Source organism: Prosopis cineraria, unplaced genomic scaffold (genome assembly GCF_029017545.1).
Source record: "Prosopis cineraria cultivar Desert tree isolate PC_DT_omini unplaced genomic scaffold, ASM2901754v1 PC4, whole genome shotgun sequence".
Taxonomy (NCBI): Eukaryota; Viridiplantae; Streptophyta; class Magnoliopsida; order Fabales; family Fabaceae; genus Prosopis; species Prosopis cineraria.
The window spans coordinates 38548064-38562333 of record NW_026555335.1 but is presented as its reverse complement, the minus strand read 5'-3'; the positions used below and the strand labels follow the sequence as shown (position 1 = coordinate 38562333).

General features: G+C 33.9%; 1 protein-coding gene across 1 annotated transcript; it reads right to left on the bottom strand.

Moving 5' to 3' along the window:
* Positions 1 to 1170: 1170 nt before the first annotated feature.
* On the bottom strand, positions 1171 to 7830 carry LOC129308603 (chaperone protein ClpC, chloroplastic). The gene is made up of 10 exons (XM_054949830.1): positions 7630 to 7830; positions 6390 to 6971; positions 5778 to 5893; positions 5562 to 5684; positions 5277 to 5462; positions 4496 to 4711; positions 3552 to 3769; positions 3169 to 3244; positions 2994 to 3083; positions 1171 to 2737 (listed from the first exon to the last, which is right to left on the bottom strand). The coding sequence occupies exons 2-10, from the start codon at positions 6952 to 6954 to the stop codon at positions 1559 to 1561; spliced, it is 2769 nt and encodes a 922-aa protein (XP_054805805.1). The 5' UTR covers positions 6955 to 6971; positions 7630 to 7830; the 3' UTR covers positions 1171 to 1558.
* Between the last annotated feature and the right edge of the window lie 6440 nt (positions 7831 to 14270).

Here is a 14270-nt window from a genome sequence, read left to right as displayed (position 1 = left end):
TAAGTATTAGATTTATAGTTAATTAGACATTTTTTCAGGAAAAATTTCATATAAGTCTAGTAGAGCTCACTTATTTATAAATAAATTTTGCAAAATTTAAAAATTACAATTAGATCTTTTGAGATCTGAGTGTAATTTAAAATTTAAATAAAAAGACAATAATATCCTTATTAAATATATATACATTATATCAGTTAAACAATTTATAACTATTTTATTAGTAATTTATAATTATAAGTTCAATATTTTACAATTATAACTTTATATATTTAATAATTAAACTGATTAGTTTAATTATTGAATATATGAATTTACAGTTGTAAAAAGTTAAAGTTGTATTTATAAATTATTGATAAAGTAGTAAACAATTAATGTTAAATTTTATTAGTCACACATGATTATTTAATCATTGGATATATAAAATTATAGTTGTAAAAAGTTAAAATTATAGTTATAAATTATTAATGAAGTATTGATATAATGTATGTTTAATAGAAATATTATTATTTTTGTAATGTAATTTAAAATTACATTGAGATTTTAAGGGACCTTGCTATGGTTTTTGAATTTTGTAGGACTTTTTGTAAATAAGTCAGCTCCACAAAATTTATATATAATTTTTCCCTTTATGTTACACAGAAATAAAACATAATTCATCACTAGCGAATGATGCTCTCTTGTCGAAGTCTTAGATATATGAGCTGGATTACTAATGTTATTAAGATAATCAAGTTAGTCTTTTATGAAAAATGTTAGTTTTCCTGCAATATCACGATTGATTATTTACATTGGACACTATTCTTATTGATAAAACTCCTTTTTGATATGTACAAAATGCAATCAATGGGATAGTTTGAGAGAAAATTGTAAATTTAGGGGGTAGTAATTTGAGACCATAGCAAACTCGTCAACTAGTTTTTACATTTAAAATTGAAGGGAGCATAATAAACTTTGTTCGACATACTAATATATTTATATACCGATATTGATACTCAATTTTCAATAGATATTTAACTCTAATCCTAGAAACAAAAGGGTCCAATCTAATGTAAATGGTCCAATCAATACAATAGAAGTCTTGTCATCCATCGATGGAAGCCGTGCATGCATCTCAAACTCAACACACTAAACAAGGGCCTGCGAAAGCAAACTAGAAATCATAGCCAAGTCTTACAATACAGCGTTGTTTCCACTTACTTTATTAGATACGATCTCTGTCGAGAGAATTTTCCTTGTCATACAAGTACATTTGTGTTTACAAGTATTTTTGCCATATCAACTCACGAGACTACACCATATCCATAATGTAAAGCTGGGATAATTTTACACCATCGTCAACGTATCTGTAAGCTCAAAACATCCCCAGCGATGACAAACACTGCCTTGTTTCTGTTCACTTCTTCGTCTGCTTGGCCATAAGCAACCACGCCTTAGACACCCAGCAATGATGAAAACATTTTGTCCATTAACAAGTAAAACAGACTGACCATGACTAGTTTAAATGAGAAATAAACATACACATCATCTCTACAAAGGAAACCCATTAAGATCCCCAAGTTTATACAGGGATAGCCTCCGGCAAGGTCTCTGGGGTACCGCTGCTTCCGTTCAGCACGATCACATTCCCGTCAGAATCAACGTCCACTATAACAGAGTCACCCTCTTTGATCTCTCTAGCAAGCATCTTCTCCGCCATGCTGTCCTCCAAGAGTCGCATTATGGCTCTTCTTAAAGGCCTGGCTCCATAACTGGGATTATAACCTTCCTCCACCACTCTATCCCTAAATCTTTCTGTGACTTGAAGTTCAATATCTTTGGCTTTTAATCTGTCAAAGACTTCCTTCAGCATTATATCAGCAATATCCTTCACCTCCAGCTTTGTGAGCTGCCTGAAAACAATCATTTCATCTAACCTATTCAAAAACTCTGGCCGAAAGTATTGTTTCAATTCCTCGGTCACCAAACTTTTGATACGGTTGTAGCTGCTGTCCTTCTCATCATAGTCAAGGTCAAATCCTATTCGACGGCCACCTTTCTCAATCACACTGCTCCCTACATTTGAAGTCATTATAAGAAGCGTGTTCTTGAAGTCCACAGTTCTACCCTTACTGTCTGTTAGCCTTCCGTCTTCAAGAATTTGAAGCATCATGTTGAATACATCGGGATGAGCTTTCTCAATTTCATCAAAGAGGATGACAGTATAGGGCCGACGCCGAACTGCCTCAGTCAGCTGACCACCTTCAGTGTAACCAACATATCCAGGAGGTGAACCGATGAGCTTGGAGACAGTGTGCCTTTCCATAAATTCACTCATGTCAAGTCGAATCATGGCTTCTTCAGAACCAAAGTAGTATGCAGCCAATGCTTTTGCCAACTCAGACTTCCCCACACCAGTTGGGCCAGAAAATATGAAGCTGGCAATTGGACGATTAGGGTTCTTCAACCCAACCCGGGCTCGGCGTATAGCCCGACTAATGGCTTTTACTGCTTCATCCTGACCAATGACCCTCTTGTGTAGGGTCTCTTCCATCTTAAGGAGGCGATCAGATTCATCCGTTGAGACTTTCTCAACAGGAATACCGGTCCAAGAGGAGACGATGTGTTGGATGTCAACTTCAGTAACAACTGGACCTTCATCTCCTGCCTCACTCTCAGCCTTGCTCATCTCCTTGCCTTTCTCTACAAGTGCTGAGATTTGTGCCTTGAGATCCATTTCTCTATCTCGTAGCTCTCCCGCCTAATCAGAAATTCATGTGCCAATCCATTAATTATTGATTAAACAAGATTCCAAATTACTAGGAGATAAATCCACTAAATTAAAACAAGGGAAAAGTTGATACTGTATTCTTAAATATTGTGAAAGTAGAAAAATTACTTCAACATTTTAAAGAAAACTATCATTCTCTTCTGTAACAAAGCTAAACACTGTCTCCCTGGAAATATCAGCTGCACCAAAACCATACAAGATGAGTCTTAAAATAGAAGGCATTTACCTTTTCAAAGTCTTGGTTGCGGACAGCTTCTTCTTTCTCCTTCACAATCTGCCTGACCTCCTTGTCCAACTCTCTAGCTTCTTCAGGTAACTGGAATGACATAAACCCAGCTCAAGAAACACAAAAGTAATCAATAGAAGAACTGCTAGCTTAGGTAAAAAAATACACATGATACCTGTGCATGCCGAAGTCGAACCCGGGATCCAGCCTCGTCAACTAAATCTATGGCTTTGTCTGGGAGAAATCGATCACTGCAGGGAACATAATTATTTAGAAACAAGGAATCATTTGGTTAAAACACACTACAAGAAGAAAATAACAAGCTTCAAGGAGCACCTAACTAATCTAAAGATACTGTACAATTACATTAGAGATGAAATTTTAAAAAGGAAACAGAACTATTAAAATTGTACCACCAGCTTCATCCCAGTCTAACATGCAAAACCATATATGATCCATCATTAAAATACAACAACAACAACAATAAGCCTTTATCCCACTAGGTGGGGTCGGCATCCATCATTAAAATAAAAAGAAAAAAAATAAATTGCAACAAACCTGATATACTGGTATGACAGGTGAGCTGCAGCTACAAGAGCTTCATCAGTGTACCGGAGTTTGTGATGAATCTCATAACGTTCTCTAAGTCCTTTCAAAATTTGTATTGTCTCATCCACTGTAGGCTCTGGCACTTTAACTGGCTGGAATCGCCTCTCCAATGCTGGATCTTTTTCAATGTGTTTCCTGTATTCATCCAAAGTCGTGGCTCCTATACACTGTAAAAATCATCAAGCAAATACTTATTTAGCATAGTTCCAATATAAGCAGCAATAGCTATACTTAAACCACTATTAATGGTCATTTAAAGGAAGGCTTGCCAAGAACTTCATTAACAGTTGGTCTAACTTAATCATTTGGCATTCTAAGATTAGAACTGTTTGGAATTTCATATTACAAACCTCGATATTAGTTATTACTATAACTCCTCCTGTCCTCTTTATAAGTCAATTTTACCAACTTCATCAATATCAATACAAAAAAAGTACAAGGAATAAAGTATGTAAAATTCCAAATATGCCATCATATAACAAATTCAAAAAATGATGTTATGTTACTTTTTCTTTCTCATGAAAGGTAATTTTGAAAATACTTTTTAAATATCACCTAACAAGCTGCACCATAACTTATAAACGGGACCAAATGAATCTTTTAGAATGTGACTCATAAATAGAACCAAAGAGATTATTTTATTAATTATTAATTCTGACTGCATGCCAGCAGCTAATTGTAGCCACCTTTCATATATGTTCAATAATGGTTTCACTCCAAAGCGCATTAATATCGCACAACACACACACACACAGAGCACATTTTTTTTTTTGGTAAAAAATGGTCACCCCAAAAGTGAAAACCACAAACCAAAAACAAAGAAAAAATAACTCTGTTCATTCCCAAACAATTAACAGTATATTCATTCTGTAAAAGCCAAGAATAAATATTACCTGCAGTTCACCTCTTGCAAGAGCTGGTTTTAATATATTTGCAGCATCAATTGCTCCTTCAGCTGCTCCAGCTCCAATTAGAGTGTGCACTTCATCAATGAATAGTATTATCTCATCACTTTGTTTGATTTCCTCCATTAGTTTCTTTAATCTCTCCTCAAACTCTCCACGATATTTAGTTCCAGCAACAAGTAGACCCATATCAAGGGTTATAACCTAAATTATTCAGGAGAGAGTAATCTATTATAAGATAATGTGAAAGGCGACAAAATATTACTCGTTAAAAAAAATTAGACAGAAGATCATTATTATCAAGCAACCAGGACAAAATTCAACAATTCATGCTTTATAGCAGCAAGATTGACAAAATTAGAAGGACAGAGAAATTGCCTTGGCAGTTCTGTTGATTCAACAGAGACATCTAGAGGTGGCATGTCCGAATCAGAAAATCAAATACCAAATTCAATTGAGAAGCATAATCTTTCATAAAAGTTAAAGAGTTTTATCAATACGCAAGTAAATTTTTATATCAGAATCAGTCCTTGTAAAAAATTAAAAAATAATAAAAAGACAATAGGCCCAATTGCACGCTCAACAACCTTGGATTTTTGGTGCAGTACATTCCTCATTTCCCAACATGAAAACTCATGCAGGAAAATAAAGGAAATGGGACAATATTTCAAATAAGTTGGCAGTCAAGTCAGTAAGTTGATTGTATTCAACAGTGCAAATAAAGATAGCAGGGAATGCTATTTTAAACATAGATGAAGGTATTTCTAACCTTCTTCCCCTCTATAGTTTCAGGTACATCAACATTTGCGATCCGCTGAGCAAGGCCCTCAGCAATAGCTGTCTTCCCAACACCAGGTTCTCCAATAAGACAAGGATTGTTTTTGGTACGACGACCTAAAATTTGAGTGACACGTTCAATTTGCTGCTGTCTTCCAACAACAGGATCCAATTTTCCCTGCAAAGGATAGAAGAATAGAATAGAAATAACAAGCCTATGTAGACATTGAAGTATCATATGTCATCAGTAGTCAACAAAACACAAACTTTCAATCACCTCTTCAGCTAGCTTGGTCAAATTGGTACCATATTCCTCCAAAGTTGGCATTTTATTGCCACTGCTTCCTGGGCCAACAGTAGCAGTGACACTGTCAGAACTCTCACCAACCATGCGAATAACCTGTGCCCATAAACTCAAGTTCAATAATTAACATGGAAGTCAACATTAAAGGGTTCATTTAAATATCAACAGAAAAAAAGGAAGAAAACTAGCCTGTGTGCGAATATTAGTTGGATCAGCACCCAGGTTTTCAAGAACACGTGCTGCAACACCTTCACCTTCTCGAAGGAGACCCAAAAGCAAATGCTCGGATCCAATATAGTTGTGTCCTGAAATTCTCAAAAATCAAAGATAGAATGTTACTGCAATCTAAAAGTACAGATATTCTTAATAAAAACTTCATCATCAACATGATCACTCTTGAGAATACCAAAGCTCCAATTCACTTTAAACAGTTCACTTAAAATTTTGAAATGAAGGGTTCCTAAACCATGTACAAGGTTAAACTTCGAAGTTGGATGCTTTCTAGTGCTGATACTCATAGATTTTGTCTTCATCGTTTCTTTCCATTTCAATCTTGCATGCGCTAATAGGATATTCCATCATCTAATAATAGTCACTTAGCTGACCTCCTCAAGTGAATGCAAAATAACTTTACATACAAGATCCATTATGATCCAAATGCTGGAACCCTATGGGGACAACCATTCATTGAAAAACTGGTACAGAATAGGAAGACGAGCAGAAGAAAGGAAAACTGGTGAAGATATTATAAACTTAGTAATCTGATCGTATAGAAAATAGAAGGTGGTATAAACAAATTACCAAGTTGTCGTGCTTCTTCCAATGAGAGTTCCAACACGCGCTTTGCTCGAGGTGTAAATGGAATTTCAACAGCAACAAATCCACTGCCCCTTCCAATTATCTTCTCCACTTCCACACGTGCATCTTTAAGGTTGATCCCCATAGACTTCAGAACCTTAGCAGCAATACCAGTCCCTTCACCAATAAGACCCAATAGAATCTGCTCTGTTCCAACAAAATTGTGACCAAGACGCCTTGCCTCCTCCTGAGCAAGCATAATTACTTTGATTGCTTTCTCTGTGAAACGCTCAAACATGGCTTTAGGTACACATCTACTGGCCCTCGCTCTTCTAGAAGAAGTTGCAATTGACACCTTAGAATAAAAATCTTGTTGAGGTCTCAACATTGTGTCCAAAGGATTAACAGCCCGTAGTCCTGAGAAACCTGCCATTCTTAATCCAGATGACCTTAAAGCACACATCATTTTCACTGATCTTCTCAATTTTCCAGATCCCTTATGCTGACCATTCCTTTGCCCAGCCACCAAACCAGGGACATTAATTGACTGAGCTAAAAGCCTAGACATGATTTCTGAGTGGCTGGCTGCAGTGATTTGTTAATGGGATGTGTTAGCCAGCAAGTAACACACTCGAGTTCAAATATCATAATGCATTCAGATAACTAAATGGCAATTTTCAGCACCATAAACCAACAAAAGTAAAAAGGAAATAAAAAACTCTAAGATAAGTAACATATCTTCTTAGATACAGCAGGACCCTCACTAATGATTCTTTAACAACATTTTAGTGATTAATTATTGTCTAATTTCTATCATGCCCTAAACGGGTCAAAGTACATAAATAACAACCTTGAACCAACAATCCTTGAAAGGAATTACATATAGAAGAGGCACATAACTGTACCTGCTTTCTAGCCTCAGTTCTAATTTCAAAGCGATAAATAACGGTTTCAATAAGTGGAATGAGCATCGGATACAAAATTTATAGCATTGACAAAAATTCCACCTAAAATAAACGAAAGATAAATTGAACAATAATCTAAACATCAAGGAAGTGAATTCATAAAATAAGCAAACCATCCCAAGAAATACTCCGTGCCTCTGGACACCAAACCCAAATTTCGAAGAACGACATAGACGATTCATCACCAGAGCCAAACCCCCAAACCTAAGCCAAGCAGCTTGTACTACCAATACACAAAGCAGCCCACAATAGTGAATTGAAAAAACAAGCAAACTCACCCGAAGCCTTGGCAATCTCTAATAACTAATTCACAAACCCAGGGGGGAAAAAAACGAGAGATTTTTAAGAAATGATGAGTATAGAAAGAAAGAGGAAGAAAGACCTATACGTAGGTCTTCTTCTTCTTCTTCTTATTTTTTTTAATATCCCAGGGAAAAAGGAGAGAAGGCGTTTATAGGGTCGACACTCAACCACAGCATGCGAGATAAATATGGTCGTCAATGGACTCAAATCCCGCAAGATATCTATCTAGTGTGTGTTTGGATAAGCGATGTAATCGATTTTTTACCCTAAAATTGATTTTTTGAGTCAATTTACCCAAACAGTCAAAAAAAGGTTCAAAATTGATTATGAGGTAAGACACGCGTTTTTTAATAAGCTCTTTCAATCAGTTTTTTGCCAAAAGTTTATCAAAAATATTAAAAAAAATTACAAAAAAATACCTAAAAAAATTATAAAAAAGGCACAACATTAAATAAAAATAAAACCAAGCTCTCTTCTCTTAACTTTTTTTTCTTAATAAAATTTAAATTTTGTATACTTAAAAAATTAATGTTTGGTATTTAAAAATTAAATTACATAGTAATTTATATAAATAAAATTGATTCTAATTAAATTATCCAAATATCTTCAATTCTATTAAAATCAATTTTAAAAAATAATATCCAAACAGATTACATTATAACATAATCAATTATGATTAAAATCTACCACTTAATCAATTATTTTTATAATTTATTATACCCAACTAAAATCCAAATAGGCACCTATTCCTATTCTCTTCGTCGACTAGCATGGTGTACTGCATCATCCTTCATGCACCATCCTATACTGAATCATTTAGATAGACCCTCAGATATCACCACCATTTCATTTCATCAACTTGATCAAGAACATAATGGGCCCCAATGTGCTAAATTGCTAACTAGTAATCAGCCAATTTTCCATTTCTATGCCTAATATTTTTTCTTTGAATTAAAAGGCCATGGTTAAACTGTGTTAATTGACAAGATGAGTCTTATCAACATATAGAAGATTACAACAATCAAGCGGTGGTGTGTAAAAAATACAAACATATAAATTGTCAGTAGGGGCTTGACAAGATAACCAGTCTGCACATTTATTTGTCTCTCTGAAAACATGGTCTAAAGTGATTGTCCGTTCTCGCATAATAAGGTCTCTAATTTTGTTGATAGTTTTGAAAAGTGGGTAATTAGTAGAAAACTCATGGTGAAGTAACGACATAGCTTCTGTAGAGTCAGTATAGACATTAACTTTGTCAAACTTTTCAGCCCAATAAATGTTTAATTATTTCAAGATGCCCATAAGCTCAGCTGCTGTGCTTGAATAATATCTAAAGTATATGGAGAAACCCTTAACCTAATTGCCTTAGTTGTTTTGGATAAGCCTACCACGAGTAGTTGCACCATGAATTTGACAGAGCCATCAATATCCAACCTAACCTATCTTTCTTCAAGGGAGGACCATTTAGCTACTGCTCTATTTCCTTTTTGAGATAAGAAGCTAATTTTAGATTGAAGATGTTGATCCCTGAGCATATCCTGGATGCTGATAAAAGCAGTGTCTTTGTCTTGGATGTCTTCTTTAAAGTATATAATTTTGCATCTTTCTTTTCATATGTTCTAACACACGTGGGTCTCTACTAAGAGATTTTCCTTGTATATGTATTGCCCGCATCATTCTCTACATTCCAAATTATCCATTCTTGTAAAGGGAGAGAAAAGAAAGTGTTAAGTTTAGATTGTTTAACTAGTTTATTCTAAACCTCTTTTGATTTATTGCAATCTCTCAATATATGAATGGTAGAGTCTAAAGAGTTACACCCAAAAGAGCATATCCTGATATAAGGATTGTTCCTATTAGAGCACATGAATTTAGGTTGGATACGATCTTAAGCCACTTTCCAGAGGAAGGATTTAATTTTCTCATAGGTTAACCATTTCCAAATCTTAGACCATATCTTAAAGCTGTTGTTGTCGTAATGGTTATTATTAGCCTTATAAGCAGATTTGATGGTAAAGTTACCATCATTAAAAGGCCTCCAACATATAATATTATTATTTATATTAGGATTAGGAGGTTGAACGATAGTGATATGGTAACTTAGAGCCATTATTGCCCTTAATATTTTAACTCTTCTCCCACCTTCTTTTGCTATGTCCCTCTTCGTCCCACAAAATAGCAACAACCTTTTTTGTAAAGAAAAATAATAATAATAAAATTGAAAATATCTTGAAAAATTTTTCTTAAAAAATATCTGATATAAGTAATTTTATCTTGTAACTTTAAAAAAAAGTGTTTTCTCACTCCCACCATTATTTTTCCCCGAAGTTGACTATTAAACAAGGTTTTTTGGACCACAACTAATATTGACGTGGTAGGTACTAGAAACTTTCTGCCCCCCAAATTGAGATTGATTCTCTCTCTCTTTGTTTTCTCCATGCTCTGTGATGCCAAGTTTGAGTAACCGACAAAATCATGGATGAGACTTTGTGAGTACATGACAATTCCTCAATTGTGAATTCTCCATGATTCCAACAAATCATTACACATTAGTTCCTGGATTTAGCAGGCTAAATAACCATGATTTAGGCTTTTTATAGAACATTAATATCTAACTAATACCACAGAATCATTCAAATGCATGGAACATAACTTGCTCTAGATATTTCTTTATAAATATGTATGACAATAATTATGAAGTTAATAGCCTATAATTTAAAATCTATAATAGCATTGTACAGGTGAGAAAATATTAGAGAAGCAATGACAAGGTTGAAGGGATTAGCTATACCATGGTCTGGCACTCAATTTATCAAAGTGCTCTATGATAAAAAAGGAGTGTGCCTCAATGATATTGTATTGAAAGCTTCTGAGAGTTCATACATACTAGAAACATTCTCTAGTGATATATCCTGAAACAAAAATTAAACATAAGGAATACATTTGCAAAGCTATCATTATAGTAGATTGGGATTTTTTGTAAGCATATCAATTGATTTTCCTAGCTCACCTATGCTATCAATTTTGGATGAGATGAGTAACTCACCGATAGTAGGTAATGGGGACAATTCTTATAATATCATGAATTTCAACTTTCAAATTTAATTATTTAATCAAGGGTAAATATGTAATTTTGAGTGTTATTTGGTTTATTAATGGCCAATGATGGCTAATGGGCCTATTTGTTTTGTGTAGAGCCTTTGAGTCAAGTCCAAAGGTGAATTGGCTCATTTAAGCCCAAATTGAGGGATAAAATCATAAAGGTCCATCCTGTGCCATCTTTAGCAGCGAATACACCATTCACCATAATGGATGATACAAATTTTTAAAAGCCAAGACAAAGCTTGGTCTCTAGCCAAAAGGAATGAAACAAGAAGAATAGAGGAGAGGGCGATGGGAGAAGCTCTTAGATCTGCTTAGGCACAAGTCTATTAGCATTTTAGAGAAGATTTAAGGTTGATTTTACTTAAGTAAGTCTTCCATAACCTTCCCTCTTCTCCTTATAAGAATCTGAGCTTGGTTTTGGGATTGGAAGATGAATATTTGCAGACCTAAGACTAAAGGCCTGAGCCTATTGGTTTTAAAGAGACTAATAAGAGTTGTTTAACATTTCTAAATGTAGTTTTAAGGATTTGATAAGGTTGTTAACTTGGGTCTAGGTTTTTAGATGAGCCTTAGCCACTTTGGGTAAGATTTTGGGTTGTTGGATAATATATTAATTAAGATAATAGGAGCTAAAGGAAGTTATTGGGAGCTAATAAGTCCTTTAGTTGTGAAGTTGAGCTTGTGGTTAAAAAGTTAAGGTTATAAAAGTGGGAGTTTGGGAGTTAGAAGTGGTATTTAAATTGATTTTTAGTGATGATCATTATTGTTAATTGTAACCTTTGATTTTTCAATGGTATAAGGTAACTAAGGGATTTTTAACTTGTATTATTACTTGTTAAATTGATTTAAGTTGTTTTGTGAACATGATTAATTAGATTTATGCAAATATAAACTTATTTATTGTTTTAGAAAATATATGTAAGTGTGGCTTTCTTAAGCAAATTGTGTTAGAAATGCTATTTATGATGTTGAATGATTTCATGTTGAAACAGGAAGATTTATATGCATGCTTATGATAGTTTAACTATGTTGTCATATGTATGCTTGGTTAACTACATTATGCTATGCATGGTAATGCCTTGTGTAACATCCTAGAAATCTAAACATAATTAATTAAGCTTAATGAGGACAATTAATGAATTGATGAGGCGTGTGGCCAGAGGGGTCTAATAAGTGTATTTGACTTTGATTTTAGTCCTAAATGCATGTCTGAAGTGAAGTCAGGCTACTCAACCATTAAAAGTGGAGAAAAAGTAAAGAAAAGTTCTTTGTGCCACATATCACGGTGTGTGGATGGTCCGCTACAGTACACAGAGGAAGAATAACGAGGAAAAACCTCTCTGTGCCATGAGTCGTGGCAGAGGACTGTGTGTACCACAGCACATGACTAAAAATCTACATTAATCAGTTCTGTTTGAGTGCAAAATCAGAAGAGAAGAGGGTTAGAAAATGAAAGACACACATATTACTCTGCTAGGGTACGATATTGGAGCCTATTCAAGATATTTAGAAGCTTTTCAACACCTACGGTAAGTAGTTTATGCCTTTCTCTTCCCTCTACTTTCATTTTAATGAGAATTTAAGTTGGGGTTTGAGTTGGGAGAGTAATTTTCAGTCCATATGAGTTATGAATCTAAATTCATTAACTAAAATGGATATAATATGAGTGGTTTAGAGTATTTAAAATGTACATTAATGATTTTTTGAGTCGTTAGTTGGGGGAAGCCATTACTAACCAAAATTGGGCATAAATGAGGTTGTTAGGAGTGTTTAATGATAATTAATGATATTTTAATGACTCATTAATGACAATGTGGGTTATTAAAACCTAATAAACCCATTGGCTATGATAAGTAGTGAATTCATGATGTTGATGGAATGAAAATATAGAGTTAAATGTTGAGAAATTTACTCAAAAAAGGATATTGATGAATGACCTTGTGATTGATTATAGATTGTCTATTTTTTCAGCACCATTCAATCTAACTTTTAACCTTTCAAAGGTTTAAGGTAATCGAAAAAAAATTAACCTGTATAGTTATATATTAATTAATTATTTGTTAAAATTGTTGGTTTGAAACGTGATTAATATTTTAAACTCTTTGATGCAAATTTGGCATATTAGAAGATGTGATAAATTATTGAAGATAATAGGTATCTTTATATACGTGTGAATGATGATGATGATTGAGAATATGTGAATATGTAGAGCTGGGAATTTCTTCGGATGGCCTGAAAACTCCAATTTATTTTTAATTAATTTTTTACTTTAAAATTAATTATTTTATTTTATAAAAATATAAAATATATTTTTTTAATACTTAAACGATATATAAGACTCAAATATATGGTATTTTAGTATAAAATGACCTAAAATTTAAAGAATTAATTAATATTTATTATATTTTTATATTTTTTAAAAATAAATTTTTTTATTTAAGCTAAGCTCGAACCCCAATTAAGATTGGCCTAATTTTTTTCTAGGCCTATTCAGGCTGAAAAAAGTATCTTTTTCTAAGCCCAACCTTAAATTTTTTTCAGGCAAGTTTAGGCTAGCTTATCGGCCTTGGCCTGATTTACTGACTTTATGAATATGTATTAATTGGTATGTAGAGTATTGTAGAGAAAAAGGAAATTTCATATAAATGATGTGATGAGACAAATGTATTAAATGACATTCATTGTCCCGATTATACAATGCATGTAATATGTGCATAGCATGATCATTGGCGGGAGTTTGCCTTGAGAAAGGAGTAAATTGGTAAATTCACATGGCATTAGCAGCTTACCATTAGAATTAAAAGTTTGCCTTGGCACTAATCGTTGGAATCAGAAGGTAGCCGTTGTTCTATGGTTGATCTGGGACTATCTCACTTGTTCTATGATGGACTTAAACTTAACTAGTCTCTATCGGTTCATAAAAAAGCTAGATTAGGGGTATGACATCCCATGGTTATTAGTATTGGGGAAAAATATGATGCACAAATGGGTGAGTTACCCCTAGCCTAATAGCCCCTCACAAGTGAAAGGCTTAGTTAATCCGTGTTATGGACATAGCCACTTAAGAGCCACCAATTTATATCAGAGGTAACAGGAAAGTATAAGGGTGGCATTAATCATATATTTAGATCCAGTCAAATTCTTATTATTAGTGTGGTTTGGCGTATTTTAGGGGTGCATGATTGTTAGTTTTGTAACCCTGTAATATGCATTATTGATATATACGATGATATGCATTTTAGGTCCGATCACATAGTTATTATTATTGTGGCCAAGGCTAAAATTGTCATCCATGCTTGATACATGTGTAATATTCATGTTTATTGCCATTTGTATATGTTTTTAATTGATATACAACTGTATAGGCCAGGTGGATCTTGATTACTGAATTATTGTACTCACCCCTTATTCTTCAATATTTTTAAGGCCTAGCTCATCAGATCAAGATCGGGGGAAACATACTAAGGAGTTGGATTATAGTATAAATCCTATCGTATACCTCCTTATGTTA

What these genes read in the sequence shown, in the direction of transcription:
- LOC129308603 (XM_054949830.1), bottom strand. Translation starts at nt 6,954, where the DNA reads ATGTCTAGGCTTTTAGCTCAGTCAATTAATGTCCCTGGTTTGGTGGCT. An exon ending in TTGCAAGAGGTGAACTGCAG is followed by an intron (nt 3,770 to 4,495) that starts GTAATATTTATT and finishes TGATTTTTACAG; the next exon opens with TGTATAGGAGCCACGACTTT. An exon ending in CTGTCATACCAGTATATCAG is followed by an intron (nt 3,245 to 3,551) that starts GTTTGTTGCAAT and finishes TGTTCCCTGCAG; the next exon opens with TGATCGATTTCTCCCAGACA.